Here is a 24,281-nt window from a genome sequence, read left to right as displayed (position 1 = left end):
TGTGAAATGTATCATATGAAAACACCATAATGAAAGTTGCCTGGCTTATAGCTGTTTATCTACCAGTCTAAATGAAACGTTGCCAAGAGCTGTCTACAGTAATGGAATGCAACACCAATGTTAACTCATGTTTTGCTTCTATTTTCTATCACCTTTCTTCTAACTAAGCTAACCAGCTAGCTCCAGTCCTGCTGGCCCATCTTCTCACTTTCCGATACTGAGTCACTGTAGCGTCCAGTCTGCCATGACTATATATATATATATGTGTATATATATATATATAACATAGTATACTGTTCTTTTAAAGGTACCATGGTGCATCTATCTATCTATCTATCTGTTGTGTACTGTTGTAAACTATAGTGGGTATAATAGTAAAGTTTCTTATGGGATGTTTTTAAAATTTCATTAGCAGTGTAAATTACTCATACTATATCTATATTAGCAGAATATTTTGCGGTCTCCTTGTCAACTGCAGTCAACGGTGTCTTAGCAATGTTTCAGTAATAATCCGTAAAGTCTCACAGTAAGAACACCTCTCTCTGTCTGCGTCTGTGTCTTTGTCCAGTATAAAACCTGTAAGGACGGCAGCGTTCTCGGCGTGACGGTGATGAGGATATCCATGCTCACACACTGTCAGGCCCTCACACAGTCCTGCTCATACACAGAAGGTAACACACACACACACACACAAATACATTTACACCTCATTTTATTCAGTTTGTAGTTCCTCTCACCTCAGATGGTGTAGAGTACTGCTTATAATAGCAATGAGTCAATTAAACTGTACAACTGTATTTAAAATAATGTCCTGTCTCACTGAATAAGGCGTTAATGTTAATGTCTCTGTCTCGCCCTCCAGCTGAGACCATAGTGAATGTATTAGACTTCAAGAAGGATGTCGGACTGTGGCACGCCGTCCTGACTGTAAGGAGAAACCCACCTTAATCAGAACAGTGTTGATTAATCAATTTAAATAATGCATAATAAGGAAATTAAACTTTTATGCAAACGCCAGTTATTCATATTCCATTCTTAACTTAATGCTTTAAAAAAACAACTCCTCTCTCTCTCTCTCTCTCTCTCTCTCTCTCTCTCTCTCTCTCTCTCTCTCTCTCTCTCTGTGTCTGTCAGAGTGTGATGAATATGATGCATGTCATCAGTATTCCCTACGCCCTCATGAAGGTCAACCCTCTGTCCTGGATCCAGAAAGTCTGCCAGTACAAAGGTAAAATATCCACCCTGGTCTGGTACAAAGTACTAGTTAGTGCTTCAGAAGAACCTGTGAAACATGGATAAAGTTAATATCAATGAACCATTTCCATATTAACTTTGAGATGTGAGTTTCTGTTCTACACACTGTTGCATAATTTTTTAATGGTTGGTTATGTTAAGAAAGTCTGATTTTGTGATTTACAGTAACGTAATGTGTGTAAACACTGTATGTGATATGATGGTTTTTGTGTGTGTGTGTGTGTGTGTGTGTGTGTGTGTGTGTGTGTGTGTGTGTGTGTGTGTGTGTGTGTAGCCAAAGTGGCGTGTGTGAAGTCGCGGGACATGCACTGGGCTCTGGTGGCCCATCGGGACCAGCGAGACATCAACCTGAGCTCCCTGCGCATGCTGGTTGTGGCTGACGGTTCAAACCCCTGTAAGAACACACTCTCTAAAGACGTAGCTTTGCTGTGTAGTAAAGCTAATGAAGTCATCAACCCTCTGAGGTCTGAGGGTATTTTCTCAATTTCTACATTTTTTCTTAAATTCATCTTTTAAAAGTTGTTTATGTCACAATTTTCAGAACTATTTCAGCTCGTTCTGTAATGAGGCCTTTTTCCAACCCTTTGCACTGCTGAAAAACTGAAGCCTAGTTTTTTAAATTCTCCAAATCTCTTGTGAAAACAAACTTTTACTGATGTGGATGAGTTGAAATGGGTTTACCAAAGTCTTAGCTTCATAAAAAATAGTTCAATATATGAGTGAAATATGAGATAAATGTATAATAAATGCCTAAAAATTAGATTGAGTCGAAGCGTTGTCTGTCACTCTGCTTTAACAAACTTTAGAGGCCTGCTTCGAGGCCTTCTAGCTCTGGCTTTGAGTCATGTGCAATCTTGCAAGAATATGAAACGTGGAGAGTCAACAGATTTCAACGACATTCAAACCACATTTCTATCCTGTATTATCACAAAGATATTAATAGAAACATCCGTCGACCTCAGAGGGTTAAAGCTAAAGGGTTCCTCCGCTGGGAACCATGAATATGGACCGACCAGTACATTGTAATGGATATTGTGTTTTTCATCATAATGGAAGTTGAACAACAGAACTAGAAATACCATAAACAGCTTCACTGTTAATGCAGTAACGTATATTTTGCCCTGGAACTAACAGTCTATTCTTGTATTTGCATTTTCACTAAATGCAGCACCGTCCCTCACTTCCTTATCTTACTGAATTTTATTGTATTTTTAGGTTTTTGTCATTTTTTCACGTTAAGCAACATTCCTTTTTTGAAATCCACAAAACATGTTGTTGTTGCAGTAAGACTGTAAACAGCCTGAGAGGCGAAACCCAGGGGGGAAAAAGTCCATTAGTCTTTCACGATGTTTGTAAAGCTTACTTCAGAGAGTGCACGGCAGTAACTGAGGCGATCCTAATGACTACATCAACATTTTTACCAAGTCCTCTCTGGATTCTGGCAGCTGAGCAACAGAAAGTGTAAAAACACTGTAGGATGTGATCCCCAGTGGAAACTACAGCGTTACAATTAAAACGACAAGAGCAGCTGTAATGAGCTGCTGTTTGCTGAATGACAAAGGCACTGAGGTTTTGACTGTCTCGCTCAGGGTCGATTTCGTCCTGTGACGCCTTCCTCAACGTCTTCCAGACTAAAGGTTTGAGGCCGGAGGTCATCTGTCCCTGCGCCAGCTCCCCTGAGGCTCTCACTGTAGCTATAAGGAGGTACACACACTCACACACACAGACACGCATACACACATGTGCCAGGGGTAGTTTTTCCACATGTGTGTGTCTTTTTTAAAAACATGTGGGTCTAGACTGGAAAAGAGAAAAATGTGTCCTCAGGAACATATAGAAGGAAAAGTCTCAAATTATTTCTGTTTAGTCGGCTAAGTGTCAGATTTTCTGCAGTTTTTTTTTTAATTTTTAAAAAATATAATGAAGTTGTCACATCCTCAAATTTTAAACCCATTAAATATAAAACACTTATTCTATGGCTCCAAACACTTACAGGGTTTTTTTTCCCTGTGATTTTACATAATACAGATTTATTTCTTCAGTAAATAAGAAGCTGTTTTAGTGGCTATTATCCTCCTTCCACGACATCCCGCTCTTATTGTAACTCATTCAAAGTCCCGACTTTACAGGTTTGTGGCTGTTGAACAACAGAACTCACAACCTATAATCCTCTTTCATCATCTACACTGTAGTTCAACATGTAAACTCCATAAACCAGGGCAGCTGTCAGTCACATGTCGGCCTCATGATCTTAATTACAACACTGTAAAAGTTCATGTGTGTGTGTCTCTCTTTCAAGTGTGTGTGTGTGTGTGTGTGTGTGCGTGTGCGTGTGTGTGTGTGTGTATGTGTGTGTGTGTGTTTGTGCCACACACATGCAAATAAATAGCACTTTATCTAAGTGGGTGTGACAGTAATGAACTCACTTTATTTTCAGAGGAGCAGCTTCAAAAGTCACAGAACAGGACACACCCACTCACACACAACGGTACGTTCACTTGTGAGGAGCCTCACTGACATACAGCAGTGTGATCCTGACTTCAACCTAATTAACCTTCAAACAGCCTGATGACAACGGGTCAAAAATACCCTCACCTTGCAAAACTTTCCAAAAATATCCTAGCTTTCCAAAACTTTTCTACTTTCTAAAGTCGCCTTCTCTTTTGAAAAGTGTCCTCTCTTTCTAAAAATGTCTTCACTTTCCAATTTGTCCTTGCTTTCTAAAGATGTCGTCACTTCACCAAAATATTTCCTGACTTTTTAGAAATGTTCTTGCCTTTCAAAAATGTCCGCAGGTTCCAGATTTGTCCTCTCTTTACAATAAATGTTTGTAAAAATGTTTTCCCTTTCCAAAACTGTCCTTACTTCCAAAAAAATGTCCTGAAATTGTCCACACTCAACTCTCAATTTTCTCTTCACTCAAACTGCTTTCAAAAAATGTCCATCCAAATATATTATTTTACAAAAATGTCTTCCTCCACAATTTGTTCTCACTTTTCCAAATTGTTCTCACTTTCCAAAAATACTGACCTAATTTGAGTTCATTCAAAAAATCTTCAGAAATGTTTCTGATTTTCAAAAACATCAAAAATACCCACAATTTCTCTTCACTTTCCAAAAATATTGACTTTCTAAAGTTGCCCTCTGTCAGAAAATATCATCACTTTCCCAAATTTTCTCATTTTACAAAACAAATTGTGATTTCTGTCCTGACTTTTCACAGGCCGGTGGAGGAGGGCAGCACCCCTCCTGGTCGTGGCGTGTTGTCCATGCAGGGTCTGAGTCACGGTGTGATCCGTGTGGACTCCGAGGAGAAGCTGTCGGTCCTCACGCTGCAGGATGTCGGCTCTGTGATGCCCGGAGGTGAGACACACCTGATCCTGATCCCAGAGACTCTCACAGAGAGAAATCACCACTCAAGTGTAGTTTATAGAGCTTTTAAGCTTCCAGGAAACTTTCTACATTTGCAGGTAGACAATGGTTTTTGATTATTTATCTGATAGCTGGAGTTATTTGTTACTCTGTAGATTAAAACTTAATGTCTGTTGGGTAAAATCCTCAAAGAAATCTCAGAAGTGTTGACTATCATTGAAGAGAACATCTTTGTTTCAGCTTCCCGCCACAAAGAATTCGCTCAACCTGCTCCAAACTTTTCTCCTTTGTTTTGTTCCTTCTTTTTTTCTCCTTTCTTTTTAAATTCTTTCGTACCACACTCACACACAATCCCCTAAACTTGTGTGTGTGAGTGTTTTTTTCTTTGTTATTGACTTTTGAACTTTAAAAGAATAGTTTTTTTTTTGACGGCTGCTCATCTGTCTCATCTGACTTGTCTCTATCACTGATTGTACCACGTTTACATCTTTCATCTCTCTGTGTCTGTAGCTGTGATGTGCGTGGTGAAGCCAGAGGGCGTCCCTCTGCTCTGTAAAACCGATGAGATCGGAGAGTTGTGTGTTTGCTCTGTCGCCACGGGAACCTCCTATTACGGCCTGGCTGGCATGACCAAGAACACCTTTGAGGTGAGCGTGTGAATGCTTTTGTTTGATGAACTTCTCACCTTCCTGTCGTTGAAGTCTCACTGAAGCTGGACTGTGCCTCCTCCTCACAGGTCTTCCCCATGTCCAACAGCGGGGCTCCCGTCAGCGAGTTCCCCTTCACCAGGACCGGCCTGCTGGGTTTCATCGGACCTGCGGGTCTGATCTTTGTGGCGGGGAAGATGGACGGTCTGATGGTGGTCGGGGGGCGTCGGCATAACGCTGACGACATCGTTGCCACGGCGCTTGCTGTGGAGCCCATGAAGTTTGTCTACAGGGGCAGGTACGTGTTTGCTGCTGCTTCAGACTCCATCAGTGTCGTCTCCATCTTGTGGCTGAAATATTCTTACTTCATCATTCAGTCTAGCCGTGACTTATGCTGACACAGTGTGTGTGTGTGTGTGTGTGTGTCTGTGTGTCTGTGTGTCTGTGTGTCTGTGTGTGTGTGTGTGTTGCAGGATAGCAGTGTTCTCCATCACGGTGCTTCATGATGAGAGGATCGTGGTGGTGGCCGAGCAGCGCCCGGACTCCACCGAGGAGGACAGCTTCCAGTGGATGAGCCGAGTCCTGCAGGTGAACTATTACAAACGCATCAGTGAGCCTCACTGCTGCACTGAGCAGTCGCCATCGCCATCACCTCCGTCACCATCACACAAACTTCACACACCGAAGTTTATTTTGACTCAGTTGCACACACACTGTCCTGCTGCCTCAAATTCTCACCAAAAAACCAAACGTTAACTAACCCACCACTGAAAAAAGTCCCTGACTAACGCACTGTTTCCTCCTGTTTGTTTGATAAAAAACTACATTAACCAGTTGTTTTATGAAGACAAAAAAGAAACTTCATGTTTTTTAAAGATTTACATCTTCAGTATGAGCCAGTGTGATTTGAGACTGTGACAGCAGAAGTCAGAAAGTATTAAGAGACGGATGAATACGTGGGAGGTTTTGAGGTTTTCATGAGATTTGTTGACAATAAGAAATTATTGACTTCTCCTTTTTGCACCAACCAGCTCCGGAAAACTGCCACACACACACACACACACACACACACGCACACACACACACACCAGACAGACACATACAAACCAGAGAAAACAGCTCACACACACTCTTTCACACCACATTTCTGTCTCTTTCACTCTGTCAGACTTACCAACACTCTCTCTCACACACACACACACACACACACACACACACACACACACACACACTCACACTCCCATCCAGTATATAATACTAAGCTGTACATTCATGCTGTGCAGATAAAATCTCGGTCCAAACTGCAGCTCTCTCTAAGCCGGTGTGGAGACTGTGGTGAAACTATAAAAGTCGTCTGCATTTTTACGGCTGCAATAAAACCAAATCTCTTTATTCCTTTACCATCACACATATTCTGCCTGTCTGTGTTTTTCATTTAGCTCGTCTGGTCATAGACACAGTCAGCGTTTAGATACTGTGAAATGAACATTTTAAACTCCTGGAAAAACAACTGTCGCTTCTGGGAAACAGTGAATAATCAGAAAAATAAAAGCCATCTCAAATATCTCTCACTTATCCAACAGGAATCACATCATGAAATCGTGAGAGGAAGTACAGAATAAAAAAAATGTTTCTAACACCTTTCCTAAACCTTGCAGGCGATAGACGGTATCCACCAGGTGGGGGTGTACTGCCTGGCTCTGGTGCCCTCCAACACTCTGCCCAAGACTCCCCTGGGTGGCATCCACCTGTCCGAGACCAAGCAGCTCTTCCTGGAGGGGGCGCTGCACCCCTGCAACGTGCTCATGTGTCCGCACACCTGCGTCACCAACCTGCCCAAGCCCCGGCAGAAACAGCCAGGTAGAGTGCAAAGACGTATGAACATGGCGGAGTTTAATTTCATTTTCTGGAGCCAAAGCGTCGGCTTACGTAGGGTTTGGTTGAAGACGAATTAAAAATGATGTTCGATGGATAGAGGTTTAATAGAATTTAATAAAATAAAAAGTGATAGAAAGTTTGATTTTATCAGAAACACACGGATGTGTGTGGCTGCACCGTCAATGTTGTGTTTTTATAAAACTAAAGATGCTTTGTCACGTGATCACACACGAATGAATGATGCCATCTGCTCTCACATCGCTCGTCTTCATCTTGCCTCTGCTCCCTCCTCTTCCTCAGAGATCGGTCCTGCGTCCGTCATGGTGGGGAACCTGGTGTCGGGGAAGAGGATCGCTCAGGCCAGCGGCAGGGATCTGGGTCAAATCGAAGACAATGACCAGGCAAGGAAGGTGTGTGTGAGAGGGGGGTCTGCTGGTTTTCATCATCATCTTCATCATCATCATAAACATCAACACACACACACACACACACACACACGTACAAATAATGACGCATTTGGCTCCATTTCTTCATGTGACACTCATTTTTTTGGCTCTTTTCTCGTCAATTAATTGACCCGCAGTTAATTATTTGTTATTTATAGCATTCATCACATCACAGTGTCATTTTTTAGCAGCGCTGTCTGTTCCTTTAAGTCATCGTCTTTTAACTGGAAGTTCAAGCTGAAGCCTTATTTAAAGGTCAGAGTGAAAAACTCCAACAATTTATAGAAATCTGTTGCGTTCAAGATGCAAAGTTGCCTTTTTGTTGCATTATGTTTTTGGGTTGTCCGTCTGTCCCAGTCTCGTGAACTTGACATCTCAGTAACGACTTGAGCTGGAAACATTCACTTGGACTCGATGATGAACTGATTAGATTTTGGTAGTCAAAGGTCAAAGGTTAAGGTCATGGTGACCTGGTGGTTTTGCCCTTGTGAATGCAATATCTCAGGAACGCTGAACACTGTTCATGTCATTAAAAAGTGAATAAAACAGGAGGAAAAGAAAGAGGTCACAGGCGCAGAAAAAACAGACATGAGGAGAAAATGATAAATAAAGAGAAAAACACAGAAGAGAGAGAAAACAACAGAGAATAATTTAAGAAAGCAGACGACCAAGAGTGAGACCAGGAGTGATGGAGAGCAACAGGCGGAGTGTGTTACTGACAGAACTGATTTTCTTCTCATCTCTCGGGCTGAAAACGTCGTCAGTTACAGCGGCTGTCTGGCAGCTGCACTCACACTCTGTACACTCTAATGCCAAGAGACAGGCCCCAAATAATAACCACCACCTCTGCCACAGCATGCTGGGGGGGCTGCAGCAAGCCTGCACCACCATCATCATCATCATCATCCAGAGTCATAACATGCTGCCAGTCGTGTTTTTGGTTTGGATGTAAATGAAGAAGCTGTTTTCAAAATCTTTCCACTTAAACTGCACAAGCATCCTCAGATTTTTGGGGCACGATGACTCCCCCTGTTGTCTGATTGTCTGATCCAGTTGTAGCTACAGCCCTGGTGACATGTTAAAGGCGATATTTGTAAGTTTTGCTATTATAGCAGCTGTTTACTTACCAGTCTAGAAGAAACGTGAGTTCAGCATCAAACTTCATTCCTTTACTCACTAAGAGCCGTCTTCAGTGGTGGAAAACAACCCCCTTTTTTTTTTTCTATTTCTATCACTTCTTTTCTTCTACTGAAGTTAGCATGCTAACCTGCTGGCTCCAGCATTTTCCGATACCGAGTCACTGTAGCGTCCAGTCTGCCCTGAAGAAGTAGTTGCTCAGAGGACGTATGATAACCTCTTGTCTCGTAAACAAGATGGCTGAAGCTAGCATCAAGACTGGTAAGTAAAGAGCTATTAATGCTAACGTTGGCTATATAGCAATAGCAAAACTTACAAATAGCTCTCTTAAATATAGAGCACAAAGCTGAAGATTGTACCCAGACTGGAATTGAAGTAGCTGCTAATCACATTTTGACAACCTCTGCTCTGCCGTTTTCAAAATTCACACTGAACAGAAAATAATAGTCCTGAGGCTTCAAACAGGATGATCATATCGGTGACAATTAGCTCAGACTGGATTCCTTTGTGCAGAGCGACATGTTCGCTCCTCTTTGTTGAAGTAAAGGTTTAATAGACTTTGGTAACTTTAGCTCAGCAGGCGATAAAGAGGCGCCGCTCTCCTGCAGGACGAGTTTATGAATTTGCTTTAATTTCACTGACACTGTGATTTTTCAGCGAGTTAAACGTGTAAATGAAATTTGTGATGTGGGGATTTTGTATGAAAATGCTGGAGCTTGAATCCAAGTCTGCTGAATGCTAATCAGGTTTAAGGGAAGAACAGGAGCTGAGCATACTATGTGTTTGACACATATATATCAACATATCCATTAAGTTAACCTTCATCTGTCTCTTCATCCATCCGTCACATTTCTGAGGAACCTCCACCTCCATCCCTCTGAAAACCAAGCCCTCTGTGTGAATGAGCTCCTCCTGCTCCTCAGGCTGTTGCTCCTGCAGTTGTTCATTTGTTTGTTGAAACGTGTGTGTGTGTGTGTCTGTGTGTGTGTGTGCGGTGTGTCAGCGTAATCTCATAGAGTGAAATGTGATTTACGTTAAATGTCTTCTCAGATTCTTCTTCTGATATTTGTCCAAGTGGAAGGTTGACTTGACTCTGTTACACTGGGGCCAGATCAGCCTCAGCAGTCTGGAGTCCTGCTTTCCACACACAAACACACAGATTAATATAAATCAGAACGTAATGGAGCCACGAAAACGTGTGTGTAGGAAATCACAAGCTGGAAACAATGACAGATTAATGATGTCTAAGAGAGTGAGTGCATGCAAAGGTTCATGTGAGGTCACTAACTTTAAGAAAGTACTGTCCAAGACACTTTTAACAGGTCAGACAGTGATGTTGAAATTGTATTTTTCATAAGATAAAGTCACTTTAAAGCTCAATACAGTCTAAAGGTAGATGTCCATGTGTTGTTTGATTATAAAGCAGGTCTAGGTTCTATATTAATACTGTGAAAGTATCAAAGCCTCAGTCCACAGAGAAATGCACACAGCCTGTATTCAGAAACTGAGTCTTAAAACCAGCTGACAGGACTTTGTGATGTCCCAAAAAGAGAGGATCAGAGCCTCATCTCCTCTGATTGGCTCACTGACCTGTTGTTACTAGAGCTCCAGAGAGAATCCTGAGAGAGGAGATGTAAAACTACACTGAGATGGTTTTTGGTTCTTAAAACCACAAATATATCTTCTTACATAGATATTCAGACCTTTAAAGTACAAGTCTTGGTAGATTCTGTGTAATCAGAATATAGATATTTAAAAATGGTTTATAATAGAGTTGTTAGCAAATGTAAGGACATTTTAAGTCTTTGTTGATATACATTATTCTAACTTCACCTATGAAGACATATTTTATATTATTACAACCGTGTTTTACAGTCAGCAGACTAACTGAACTAGTCATTGAGACGGACCTCATTTCCACTCACCTACCTGAGCTTCTTCACTCTTGGAAAACAGGAGTTTTCCAAGAGTGAAATATCAGATTTGAAATATCAGATTTCCCCAAAAATGATCCACTGATATCAGTTTCTGAACAAACTGCAGAGGTGAAATCTACCATGCAGCAGCAGCAGCAGCAGAATGAAAATATGTTCTTTCTGAGCTCAGGGAGCTTGTAGAGGTGAAGACTCATGTGATTAAATAAGCTCCCTGTGGTTCACTGTCAGATTTATAGCTTCATATAGTCCATATGGTTCAATAGATGCTGCTGTTAGCTGTTTGATTTATGTAAGTTTAAGTGACGTGGAGTTGTGCGTCTGCCAGGTTGCCAATGTGTTGGGATCCCGTCTGATAATGACAAACCGGTACGACTCCAGTGTGTTAGCACCAGCAAACTGACACGATTCTACTATATGAGACCAGATTTCTATCTACTGCCTGGAATTTAGCAAAAGCGCACACACACACACACACACACACACACACACACACACACACACACGCACGCGCACACACACACACACACACACACACACACACACACACACTTGCTGCAAACAGAGGCTCTTTGTGCTGGTGTTTAGCATGCCAGTCCTCTCTCATAGAGATAACATGGGTTTTATCTACAGGCAGGTTCCAGTTTATTTTATCTCAGGCTTCAGTCAAGCTCTGCAGGTTTAACTGAGGGTCACAGCATCTCTCACATAAAACACAATTTTACCAACTTAAATGTGATTGTTTTTGATGCCTGGAATCTGAAACTGAAACCTGAAACCAAGCTGCTCTGTTACAAGTAACTGTCGGGTTTCTCTCTACAATGTTCTCAGGTCGTGACCGTACTCTGTAAAGTGCCTTGAGATAATGTATGTCATGATGTGGCACTATACAAATACAGTTGAATTGAAAAATTTAATGGTTGGTGGAATGGTGGAAAATAAGTATAGAGTAAAACTGAAGTACTCAAATTACAAGTACCTCTTGTACTTAAATAAAGCGCTTGAGGAAAGTATATCTTATATAAAACAAATATCTTCATGTACTTTAATGTAGTTCATGCTTCAGGACAATCACTTCATGGCATTTTAGTTTTTCAGTATTTCAGAAATTCAGCTGAAATGTGTTTGTTTTTTGTAAATTGAGTAAATTGGATATTTACATAAAGTAAATATAACCTGTTAGTTAGATGGAGGGACACCCTGCTGTGTTTCCACCTCCTCTCTCCATCTTCATCAGATGCATTTTTGGCCTAAATTTGAAACAATTTGCTTCTCAATTTCCAAGATGATAAAGGATATAGGCCTTGATTGACAAGGCAATGTCATTATGTAACCAGATTTAATTAAACCTAGAAGATCCCAGGTCCCAGGTGGCATCACAACTTTAAAAAACACCTGTCAGTTATGATATTTGTTTCAAAGTGAGAGATGACTAAAGACCAAAGATGTTGAAAGTTGTTACTGATTTAACACTTGTGACGTTTAAAGTTTTTTCAGTATTTTAGTTTCATGGTCTGTTTGTGATTGTCATGATTTATCAGGAAGATTGTGCATCATGTGAAGATCCTCTGTGACTGGTTGTGCTGCGGACGCTCTGACATTGTTGGTTCATACAGTACATGTGCAGTCATGGAGCTGTAATAGGAAGAGAGCTTTCACCAAACACTAGTTAAGCAGTTATGTTAATATATGAGGCAGGAAACCGAGGGAGCTGGAAAGGAAGCAGACTTTCATTTGCTTTAATGAAAGTTTTATGAAAGCTCAGAGTCGAGCCGACAAGCAGCTGAGTGATGTTTTCATCGAGGGCGAAAAAACCTTCGTTTGAATCCTTTTTTTCTCCCCTCTCAGAGATTTGTGATGCATGAAGCCGGGGGTGAGTAGATGAGAGGGCGTTTCGTCAGCCGAACTCCGAGGGTCGACCACGCGATTTTAAAGGGTGAAACAGGAAACTTTGGATGGCGAGGGGTTGAGTGATGTTTTTCCAGCTGTAGGTTACGAGCACCATTTAAAGAGTTCCTGTGCAACAGAATCACTTGAATTGACAATCAGAGACGTTTGTCTTTGTGACAACTCATGTAAAACACACAGTTTTTCCACAACCTCACAGTCGATCACACATAACATGCACATTTGTGTTCTTTAGACTTCGTTCTGTATGTGGAGGGGACTGACCCGAAATATTGTACCACCACTTAAAGCTGCACTTTATCAATATTTTTGTATTAACAATTGATCAAATGACAAGATAAATTTCAGATCCATGAAACCTTTTAGTCTTTAATGTATTTTTGTTTTGACCTTTCAAATATTCCACCTACACTATCTACTCTCTCCTGATTGGGTCTCATCAGCCTCGACAACCAGTGTTGACCACAACATATATAATTTATTACAAGTGTTACTGACCTTGTTGTCTTTGCTAGCAGCTGTTGTTCAGTTAAACTCTGCATTTTAACGCTACAACTGTCTTTGCTGTTCTTCGCTCATACTATTCTTGCAACTAATCAACTGCAGAGTAGACAATCTGCTTCCTGTTTACACCAGATCGCACATGCCCGGTGTTTGTGATCGCTCAGGTATGCGTATGTTTTCGGGTGTGATAGTCTGGACGGAGATCGTTTTCGTTTGAAAACACCATTTTCAAATGAAAAGTAGTAGTGTGGACGTAGCCTAAGTATTCAACAAGCCCGATATTTCCCTCAGAAGCTGAGGGGGAGATCAAACCGGAGCTAAAAGAAAAAATATATACATATTTTTTTATCTGTGAAATTTCTAGAGTTAATGAAAAATGCATTGTTTTCTATCTTTTCTATTAAGATTTTCGACAAGGGATGGACTGATGGCATTTTTCATTCATATTTATCATTTTGTTTAAGCTTTCATTAATTTTCTGCTGTAATTCGCCTGTAATTCAGATGTTTTTTGACTCGAAAGCAGAAAGGCACAGGAAGTCCTGTGGTTGAAATCTGAACACGGATACTTCAATTTAATTATTTTTGCACAAGTCCAAACGGTTGCTGTAGTCAAACCCCAATCTCCTGTCAGCCTGTGAGATTTGCAGTACAAATCAGGCGCACCCCGAGTCCTCCCAGACGTGACGGCACTGAGCAGAGGTCCATTTGCTTTGCGGTCGGTGGGTTAAGACTCTGAAAGCTGAAATCTCATCTGTCATAGATGGCAACGTGAACGCTGGCAGCATGAACAGACACATACACACACGCACACACAAATAAAACTGACTTTCTCTGGCAGAACAAAACGTAAGAAGCATGAATTACACTCCCTGCAATTCACTGCTCAGCGGCAAGTCTTGAAAAATTCATGAGGCCAGAAACAAACTCTCTCTCTCTTGATTTGTTCTCCCCTCCCATCTCAAATTTCCATTTCCCTCTTCTTGTCTCTGCTGCTGTTGTAAAGTATGAAACGTGTACGTTACCTTACCTGTCTCTCCTGCTTCCATTCATTAATTCATCTCTCTCTCTCTCTCTCTCTCTCTCTCTCTCTCTCTCTCTCTCTCTCTCTCTCTCTCGCTTTCTCTCTCTCTCTCTCGTCCCCATCAAGTGCAAGAAATGTCATTATAATTGTATTATATTTCATTAAATATCATCATATCAGCATGCTTCATCAATGTTCACTCTTAATATTCCTGGTGTTAGCATGCTTACATGCTCACAATCACAATGCTAACAAGCCGATGTTAAGCAGGTATGTTTATGCTCACTATAGATTAGCATTTTAGCATGCTAACATTTGCTAATTAGCCAATAAATCCTGAAACTACCCTGAATTATCTTAATATGTATAAAAAGACGTTATTTTTCCCTAAACTAGAGGAAAAGGGGCTTTTTTGAGGAGTTTTAACCCACATACAAAGTTTCCTTACAAACTTAATTAGAGGAGTTTATTGAAAGCTCAGCAGGATGTTTATTCCACTCATCATGTCAAGAAGATTCATGATGTGGGTCTGAAGATAATAATTTTAGATAAATACATCTAAACTTAACTTGACATAAGATAAATAACATAATATACCTATATGTAATAGTTGCTGCTGTGTGTGTGTGTGTGTGTGTGTGTGTGTGTGTGTGTGTGTGTGTGTGTGTGTGTGTGTGTATTTATTTGTTAATGTGTGTGTTTTGTGTGTCGTCACCCAGTCTGACTGTTTCTGTATTGTTGCTTGTGTCTTCCAGTTCCTCTTCCTGTCTGAGGTGTTGCAGTGGAGAGCCCAGACCACCCCAGACCATGTCCTGTACACACTGCTCAACTCCAGAGTAAGACCCCCACGACAGACGCACACACACCTTAAACAGGACGTGTGAGATGACTGAACGCTTGTGAAAGAAAATGACAGAACGAAAGAGATAAAAGTGATTTATGGGATATTTATTAAATTGTTTGTTTGTGTGGAGGAATGTTGTTTAGTACAACAGGTACGAAGAAGAATAGAAATCACTGTCATGATGCAGTTTGTGTGTGAGATTGTGTGTGAGCTGGCTCTGCATGACGGGTACGTTAGTTTGCATAATGTCAATATGATCCACTGGTTTGTTTACAGCTGCTCAGCACCGAGATGCTGCAACGGAAAATATGACATGACATCTGCTGATTGAACGTGTCAGTCATTTGTGTGTGTGTGTGTGTGTGTGTGTGTGTGTGTGTGTGTGTGCGTGTGTGTGACCTCGTCCAGGGTACGATAGCCAGCTCTCTGACTTGTGTCCAGCTGCATAAGAGAGCAGAGAAAATCGCCGCCATGCTGGCTGAACGGGGCCACCTGCAGGACGGAGACCACGTCGCACTGGTCTACCCCCCAGGTAAACACTGACTGCAGATCAGGGTGAAGCGGGAAGTTAAACTGTGATTTACAGTTTGTGTTTGCAGTGACGGTGGAAGAAATGACTTAAGAATCAGAATGGAGAGAAAAAAAAACTCCCTGATGAAATTCATTAATGTTTCAAAATAAAAGCTTCTAGGGAAATTTTCACAAAGCAGTAAACTGGCTTTGGAAACTGGTTTTGAACTCAATGGTACATACGGTCTGATTTTTGTCCCTTAGATCCTTTTAAAGAGAATCTGGGCGTTACAACTGTAGTGTTCTTCCAGCTTTGTAACTAAACAGTTTGGAGAACCCCTTTTTTGTTTCAACATGACATTGCCTTCGTGCACAAAAGCCAGCACCATAAAGAAATGGTCTTCCCAGTTTGGTGTGGAAGGACTTGACTGTCTCTCTCCCTCCCAACCCAACCGGTGGAGGCAGATGGCCCCGCCCACCCTGAGTCCAGTTCTGCTCAAGGTTTCTGCCTCTTAAGAGGAAGTCTTTCCTTGCCACTGTGGCCTAGTGCTGCTCTTGGTGGGAATTGTTGGGTCTCTGTAAATAATACTATAAAGAGAAGGTCTACACCTGCTCTATTTGAAAGGTGCCTTGAGATAACATATGTTGTGAATTGGCGCTATACAAATAAAAATTGACTGACTTGACTGGCCTGCACAGATCGCTGACTTGAAACCCATTGAACGCCTGCTGCAGTCCAGACCTTATCACCCACATCAGTGTTGGACCTCATGATGCTTTTGTACTGTAGTATATGGTCAGTATTAACAGGTTTAGTTTTAGTTTATACTAAATATGGCAGAACTTTGTAATGATGTGCTGACGTGTAAACACGGACAAACTCTGGATGTTTTCAAATGAGGAAGGACACGACAAAGACGTTCAGAGAGTTCTGTCAGATCGAAGGTAGAGAGAGAGGGAGGGATAGTGCCGGGGAGAAAATTAATGAGAATGGAAAGAATTGTAATTTCTGTCAGAGACACAGAGCTGTGCGTCCATCACAGCGGGACAGACGCAGCCATGCAGGACAAATTCTCTGACACGGGGAGATTGTCTTAAAGCAGCATTCAATTAATCGCCTCCAGAGTCCACCGCTCAATATAACCTGCTCGCCTCTGTCAGTGTGTCTGTGTGTGACCTTTTTTTTTCTCCAAATCCTCTCTTTTCTCCTTTTATCTCTCCTTCTCTTTCTTTCCTCCCTCTTTTTCCTTTTTCTCTTCACCATTCCTCCACCTCCTCCCTTGTCCTCATTTCTCTTCCTCCCATTTCTCCTCATCCTCATCCCTCCTTCCCTCATCTCCCCTCCAATCTCCCTTTCCTGTGTTTCTCTCTTTCTCTTCTTTCTTCTCTCCCCTCCTTCTTTCTTTGATCTTGTTACCTTTATTTCTCCTCCTCTCCCTCTCCCCCATCTTTAAATCGTCTTCCCTTCTTGTACCTCCCTTCAGGTATCGACCTCATCGTGGCGTTTTACGGCTGCCTTTACGCTGGCTGCGTGCCGATCACAGTGCGACCGCCTCACCTGCAGAACATCGCCACCACGCTGCCCACTGTCAAGATGATCGTAGAGGTAAAACACTGTCATGTATCTGCCCTATTAATCCTGTTGTTCTGACAGCAGTAACATCAGTAACAATCAGAGTTACCATTAAAGGTCAATATTTTACAATTATTTTATTTGAAGTGTTGATCCATAAGAAGATATATCTGTGGTTTTAAGAACCAAAAACCATCTCGGTGTAGTTTTACATCTCCTCTCTCAGGATTCTCTCTGGAGCTCTAGTAACAACAGGTCGGTAAGCCAATCAGAAGAGAGGAGGCTCTGAGCCTCTCTTCTGACTGCTGACTGTTTTCTGAGTGATTTAATAAAAATAGAGCAGATTTCAGGTAATCCATCCTGCAAGGTTGGATGGTGGGTTCAGGCGGGAGAGGCACAAAGTCAAAAAATCACAAAGTTACAGAAGTCCTGACGGCTGGTTTCAAGGCTCAGTTTCTGAATACAGGCTGTGTGCATTTCTCTGTGGACTGAGGCTTTGATACTTTCACAGTATTAATATAGAACCTAGACCTGATCTATAATCAAACAACACATGGATATCTGCCTTTAGACTATATGGGACCTTTAAAAACGAAACTTCAGGTTGTCCTATTATGATTTTACCCATAATTAGTCACCATCTTCCTCACACTGAGATTGTAAACTATGATGTTGCGTTACAACTGTTTTTTAGAATTAAAGGACAAAATTATTAGAAGAAGTTTCCTGATTATTTTCAGCAGCGTAATAAACTGGAAGCTTTCACTTGTCTTTCAATGCAAAAAAAAAAGAAAAGTTATTGCAAATATGAATTGCATGTTAAAGAATCTGACTCCACTGCATCAACAGTTTCCATCAGGAAATGTGGAAAAAATCTCCATTGAGAAATTGATTAAGAGAAAGAAATGATGTGTGCAAAGAGAGAACAAGAATTTCTTAACAGATGATTGAAATCTATTAACATTTTCTTTCACTGACTCTGGAAAGTTTGTGCAACCTGAGGATAGAAATATGCGCTTGATCATTCAAATATTCAAATGAGTGGAAAGTCAGTTTTGAGTAAAGTATACTGGCTCTCCACTTCAGTTTATCCTCATCAGTCTACCTTTCACAGCCTGTATGTCCCAGAGACTCCAGACCAACATGCGGGGCTGAGTCCCTCCTATCCAACGCTCTTTGCCAAACAGTGGTTTTTGCAAAACCAGCCACAGGGCTGTGAAATCACTGCACGCAGGAGACCGCTGTGTTCAGCTTAGAACACCTAAGGAAGACAGAGTGAAGGGGGCACAGGAGTCGACAGCTCCCAGAAACCGGGGGGAAAAAGCCAGCAGTCTGGAAAAATGAGCAGAATGAATGAACGCGAGTTGTGAATCACGACGAGCCTCGTTGGTCTTTGTGCAGGAGCTGGCAGGAGTCGATGTGTGAGGTCAGCGCTGCTGTAAATCTCACCGGGAGTTTAAAATGATGCTCGCTTTTCCACACTGTTGGATAACACGTCATATGATGTGATTTAATGTGGTGTTTCAGTCGATGGTCACCGCTGATGCATTTGATCAATTTGTCTTGTGTTGTTGTGTGCTGCAGGTGAGCCGCTCAGTGTGTGTGATGACCACGCAGCTCATCTCTAAGCTGCTGAGGTCGAAGGAGGCGTCGGCCGCTGTGGACGTCCGGACCTGGCCCCCCGTCATGGACACAGGTACACACACACACACACACACACACACACACACACACACACAGAAACACATAGGCAAGGCAAAGCAATGCACATTTATTTGTATAGCACATTATCATGTACAGAGGTCTTTCAATGTGCTTAAGAGAAATAAAAGAAACATAAGAATAGAAGTAAAAAGTGTAATAAGAAAACAGTGTAAAAACACAGAGTATAAAATAAATAATATCTCGTTAAAGTGCAAGTTTAAAGATTAAATGAAGGCAGAAGAGAGCAGAGCAGGTTTTAGCTTCTGTTTAAAGCCAGTTTTGGTTCAGGCAGATTTGATCCATTGGGAGCTGGTTCCAGCCTGTTTAGTTTTTACTCTCGGCTCCACTTACCGACCAGCTCCTGCAGATTTCAGAGACCTATTGGCCTCAAACACATCAAACTTTTCAGGAATATATTCAGGGCCCAGACCATTTAGTGACTTGTAGACAAAAAGTAAAAACTTTGAATTGAGCTCTGTATCTGACTGGAAGCTAGAGCGACGACCTGAGAACTGGAGTAACATGCTCTCTGTTCTTAGTTTTAGACACAAGGTCTCCGACCCTAGACCCATACACTAGGTATGTTTCTGAGGTGCCAAAACGCAGATTTTGTTGTGGTCACTTAAACTTGGATCCCCCTCGATGATTACATACACAGTTTCTCACAAAGCTAGGCATATACATGAACTCTACAAAAACTTTGTCATGTTGCTGTACTGTTTCTACAAAGTTTTGTCAAAATGAAGGCAAATAGCATCGTTTATATCTCGTTCGTTTGTGACACTTACAGAAACTGATCAAACTGATGAAACTAATGAAGCTCACGTTGGTTAATTGACAGGTGATCAGTGCAGAAATGTCCCAGAGAGAACACAAAATTGAGACAAACATTGAAAATATTCAGAAAAAATGAATTAAATACAGTAAATTAATTCAAGTACTATGCTGAATGAATGGAAACAACACTGTGCTGATATCATGACCGTGTTCTGTTCTGTATATTGAAGCAGCAGTGATGTGATGCTGTTGATTTTCTCTTTTAGATGATTTGCCAAAGAAGAAACCTCCTCTGTTGTATAAACCGTCCAACCCCGACACCCTGGCCTACCTGGACTTCAGTGTCTCCACCACCGGCATGCTCGCTGGAGTCAAGGTACACACACACACACACACACACACACACACACACACACACACAAACGCTGGCCCTTACACATGACATCTCAGTTTTTCTCAGCACATTTTTAGCCACATCAGCTGCGCAGCTTTGAAAAAAATGCAGGTGTCGGTCGGTGAGTGAGTCCATGGTCCCAGGAGGAATAATCTTAAAGACTTTGCTGATCCTTTGACTTTTCATCAGGTCAAAATATCCTTTTTCTGACACTTAAAGGATAGATTTACAGCTTTTCAAGTCTGTGTGAGAACTGCATTCACAAACCACAAAATCAGCAGTCGTCGGTTTCGTGTTTATCCCTAAATTTATCTGACATGAGGCTTAAGCAGCCTGAATAAGTCAAATCAAGCAGATATCTTCCAGAGTTACTGTTACTAGTTAGTGGAAAATTCTGTCTTTGTGTTTCCATACACTTGTTGAGCTGAGTGGAGGGACTGTGTGCTAAAAATGCTGCAACTTTGGAAGATGTTCACTTGATTTTTTGTAACGCAGAAGTCTCATAATAGCGTGAGATATATTTTGGAATATAATGAATTTTGTCTTTCATCACTTTAATAGAAAGTTAATTCAGGTGGGATCTTTTAATGGCCAGTAGGAAGCGTCGGAAGGATTACAGCAAGCAAAAGTCTCAGTTTTTCTTTAGGCACCTGTATCCAGTATTAACACTAACACAATCCATTACTAGTTTCAAGTTTGTTTGCATTTGGTTTCACTTGGTAACAAACTACAAATTACACAACAAAAGTAGCTCATTTAGTTATCAAAATGTCTTGGATTAGTGGACAGAGGATAAACTCTCTTTTTAGGTTGATCCTCATACAAAACTTAATTTTTTTTGGCCGCAGAAGCAGTTGCTGAACAATGACGTTGTAAATTGACACTGATTGGATAGTTATTGGTTCTGCATTGGTCTGATTTTGACCATAAACACTGATTAAAGGTCAACATCTCAACACTGCATCACTGTAATTGCATCTTCATCATCACAAGCACCGACGTGTTTCTGCGTTTATCCGGTCAAACGCTTTATTCAACAGTGTAAGCTGAGCGGTGGAGGCTGAGAGTCTGAGTGCTGAAGGTGTGGAAATAGATGGTGGTGACATTTTCAAAGATTAAAGCAGCTATTGATTCCTCCTGCAGTAAAACAAACCTGGATCCTGTACTCGGCTCATTGTTTCTCTGCCACTATTCATTTAGTGCAAGAGCGTGTGTGTGTGTGTGTGTGTGTGTGTGTGTGTGTGTGTGTGTGTGTGTTGAATCCACTGAAGCTTCTCTTTAACTTGCTCCTGCTCTCAGATCCATTCATTTTGAAGCTTCTTTTGTTTCTCAGCAATCTGCTAATAGACGCTCACAGAGAGCAGATAGAGAAGATTCATCTGCTCCCAGATAATAAAACTGAAAATAGAAAATTTAATTCAAATGTTATTTCTCGAAATATATTCATCTTTGCCATGCAAAGTTTGTCACAATCTAAGATAGATAACGACCGTTAATGTAACACAAATGAATGGTTAATAGAAAGCAGAGTGATACATGTAGTTAAAAGCCCCAGTGCTGATTGCCTCTCATCCAATCGGTCAGAACCTACTGACAAGCATCTAGTCTGAAGTCAAACAAAGACAGGCTCAGTAAAATAACAACACTGGAAGCAACAGTGCAGGTGCAGCAAAAAGTCGGCGGTGGAAAGAGAACACTCACCACGACTGTTGAGTATTTGACACGGATCGTTAGAGACGACCAGAGCTAGTAACGGTGCAACAGGAGGAAACACCTTGAACGTATCTAAGCTGCTTAAAGACAGACTTCATCATCTGCACACCGAGTTCAGGCTGAGTTTGTTTCAGTTGTTAACATTATATTAACAACAACATGTCCTCAATATGTTCCTGTCCTGAAATGATACTGTTATTGTTTGTGATCTGCGACTGTTGTAACAACGGTCCACACAAAATGTTTACAGTGGCTAAAGCTATTAGTAGGTTGTTTAGGCGAACGCTAGCTTGTTTTGGCTACCGTAGCAACAGCTCATAAAGTTAGCTGGGAGTTCACAACATTAGCATTAGCAGGCTACAGTCATCACCGTTAAGTCTGTCAAAATATAACAATGTCTTTTTAAATTAATGTTTACTCACCATGGGTCTGTCACCTTGTTAGTAAGTGTAAACTAGTGCTGTACAATGATTTTATGGATGTGCGTGCTTGTGCGTGGTGCAGGTGCATGTGTGTTAGCACCCAGTGGGCAACAGCGTTTGTTGTTTTCTGTTTTTCTGCTGTGGGATCCAGGGAACCAGGAATTGTTGAGTTTCAGTTGTATTTGTACCAACTACCTAAGTTGTGGAGCCTGTTTCACAAAGATATTTCAGACTGGTCTGTAGTTTTGGTCCAGTCTTAATTTTGCTCTTAGATTTGTCTGATGCAAGTAAGACTGTTAAAGACTGACTAATTTTAAGCCAGAAACATTAGATACTTTACCCTCAAGCTAACTCAGGCCTAAAACCAATGTTACCATGGTAACATTCAATGACACCTGCACTGACCAGTATCACCCAACAACAAAAAACAGGAAAACTTGTCTTATAATTTGTGGTTTGGTTACATTGTAATGGAGAGAGCAAAGAGAAGGGAAAGCGTTTTTAGCGACATCCAGGAATTTTTTCTCCAAATCACATTTTTCTTTTCAATGTTTCACTCTTGACTGAAGTAAAGAATTCTTCAAAAAGACAAACATTTTCTGCTGAGGTAAACAGAGCTGAGCGGCTGAATGCAGTTCCTCGGTTGGCAATTTTGTTTATTTTGAAAGAAATCTTAATTTGCCCAGAATTCATTGTGCCACAGTTAGGATTAAGATAGTCAAGGACTAAACTGATTTGCGCAACAGATGAATTTACACATCTAGTTGAAGTCTGACTATTTATTATTTGAACATGCTAACAGGTGACTGATCTGAGATATGTTTGTTAAGCAAGTGCTCCATCACTGGTCATTATATTGAAGTCTGTATATGTCACAAAATATTTCTTTTGACAATATTCACACCATCATCGACTGTTGATCACGTCATCTAGCATCACAAACACCACAAAAGTCTCATTAATGAACACCAAAGAAAGAAATACCCACTAATCAGCAGCACGGGAAAAGCAGGGGAGGAGGAAACAATGCCAGTGTATTTTCTCATGTGCTGCTAAATTACCTGTCCATTATGTTTAATCACTGAGCTTAATGAGCAGATCAGTCAGTGCTGGAATATTAACGCTACAACGGGCGGCGCCGCTGCCGAAACACAAAGAGGAGAAACAAGGCGGTCGATTCATCCGGTCACTATACTGTGACCGGACGGCCCGTCACGTCAGAAGTTTTGTTATGCTAATCCCAGCTCTGTGTTTAATATTTCTGGTTAATTAATCATTTTGAGCTCCACCAGGGCAGGAGGGTTGGAGTTCATCCTTCATGTTTTCTTTGTGTGTGTGAGTCTGAAGAAAATGCACGGTCTGTTTCTCATTTGTGCTCGAAAAGAAACAGAAACATCAAAAAAGTGAACTGACCAATGAGAAGATTCCCACGTTTCCAATGACCAGTTTCTTGACACATAACCATTTGTTCGTAGAAGTTGCAGTGGAAAAAGGAGCAAATTATGACTTTACCTTTTTCTGTGTGTGTGTGTGTGTGTGTGTGTGTGTGTGTGCACATGTGCTGCAGATGTCTCACACAGCCACCAGTGCCTTCTGCCGCTCCATCAAGCTGCAGTGTGAGCTTTACCCGTCCAGAGAGGTCGCCATCTGTCTGGACCCGTACTGTGGCCTGGGCTTCGTCCTCTGGTGCCTTTGCAGGTCAGACACACACACACACACAAACACACACACACACACATACACACACACACCCATAAACACACACACGCACAAACACACAGAATTAATGCAAAGCAACAGTGTCAGAATCCAACATCTTAAAGAACTTCTTTGAGCTTGAATGAGCCCCTTCACATGTTCATCCTGTGATGGTGTTTGACACCTGTTGAAATGATGTTGATGTTGAGAAGATGCTTCTTGTACTTTGATAGAAGGCTGTACAGGTTTACAATAGGTGTGTTTGTGGCTTCTAGAATAACAGAAATACCACATATTGTAGATTAACATCAGTTAGTTACACTGAAAGTCACACAGACCTTGTCCACAAGGTGTCAATACAACATCTAATGTAATGATATAATTAGTCTCTAAAAAGGATCAAAGCTGTAGTGTTGGTTTAGCTCGTACTTCACAAACAGACATCGATTCTTCACCTTGGGAACAGCATCTGCAATATATTAGTTGATTTCCATCTTTCAAACTCTTAAGTTCAGTTGTCGTCACTTGATGATGCAGTTTTAA

The 24,281-nt window shown here is 41.3% G+C and overlaps 1 protein-coding gene across 1 annotated transcript in view; it reads left to right on the top strand.

The window, feature by feature from the left end:
• LOC111647059 (disco-interacting protein 2 homolog C) overlaps positions 1 to 24,281 on the top strand; it is a 296,922-nt gene that overhangs the window by 260,064 nt on the left and 12,577 nt on the right. Inside the window, 18 exon segments of the mRNA XM_087171235.1 lie at positions 569 to 671; positions 863 to 927; positions 1,135 to 1,228; positions 1,529 to 1,648; positions 2,844 to 2,958; positions 3,692 to 3,742; positions 4,478 to 4,617; positions 5,137 to 5,273; positions 5,363 to 5,571; positions 5,747 to 5,861; positions 6,932 to 7,133; positions 7,452 to 7,561; positions 14,859 to 14,939; positions 15,356 to 15,479; positions 16,942 to 17,063; positions 18,615 to 18,726; positions 19,778 to 19,887; positions 23,608 to 23,738. Coding sequence (XP_087027361.1) covers positions 569 to 671; positions 863 to 927; positions 1,135 to 1,228; positions 1,529 to 1,648; positions 2,844 to 2,958; positions 3,692 to 3,742; positions 4,478 to 4,617; positions 5,137 to 5,273; positions 5,363 to 5,571; positions 5,747 to 5,861; positions 6,932 to 7,133; positions 7,452 to 7,561; positions 14,859 to 14,939; positions 15,356 to 15,479; positions 16,942 to 17,063; positions 18,615 to 18,726; positions 19,778 to 19,887; positions 23,608 to 23,738 — 2,141 coding nt within the window.

The sequence above is a fragment of the Seriola lalandi genome, unplaced genomic scaffold (assembly GCF_002814215.2).
Source record: "Seriola lalandi dorsalis isolate HSWRI2012SDOR001 ecotype SW California unplaced genomic scaffold, Sedor1 jcf7180002054982, whole genome shotgun sequence".
Taxonomy (NCBI): Eukaryota; Metazoa; Chordata; class Actinopteri; order Carangiformes; family Carangidae; genus Seriola; species Seriola lalandi.
This window is presented reverse-complemented; position numbering and strand designations above follow the sequence as displayed.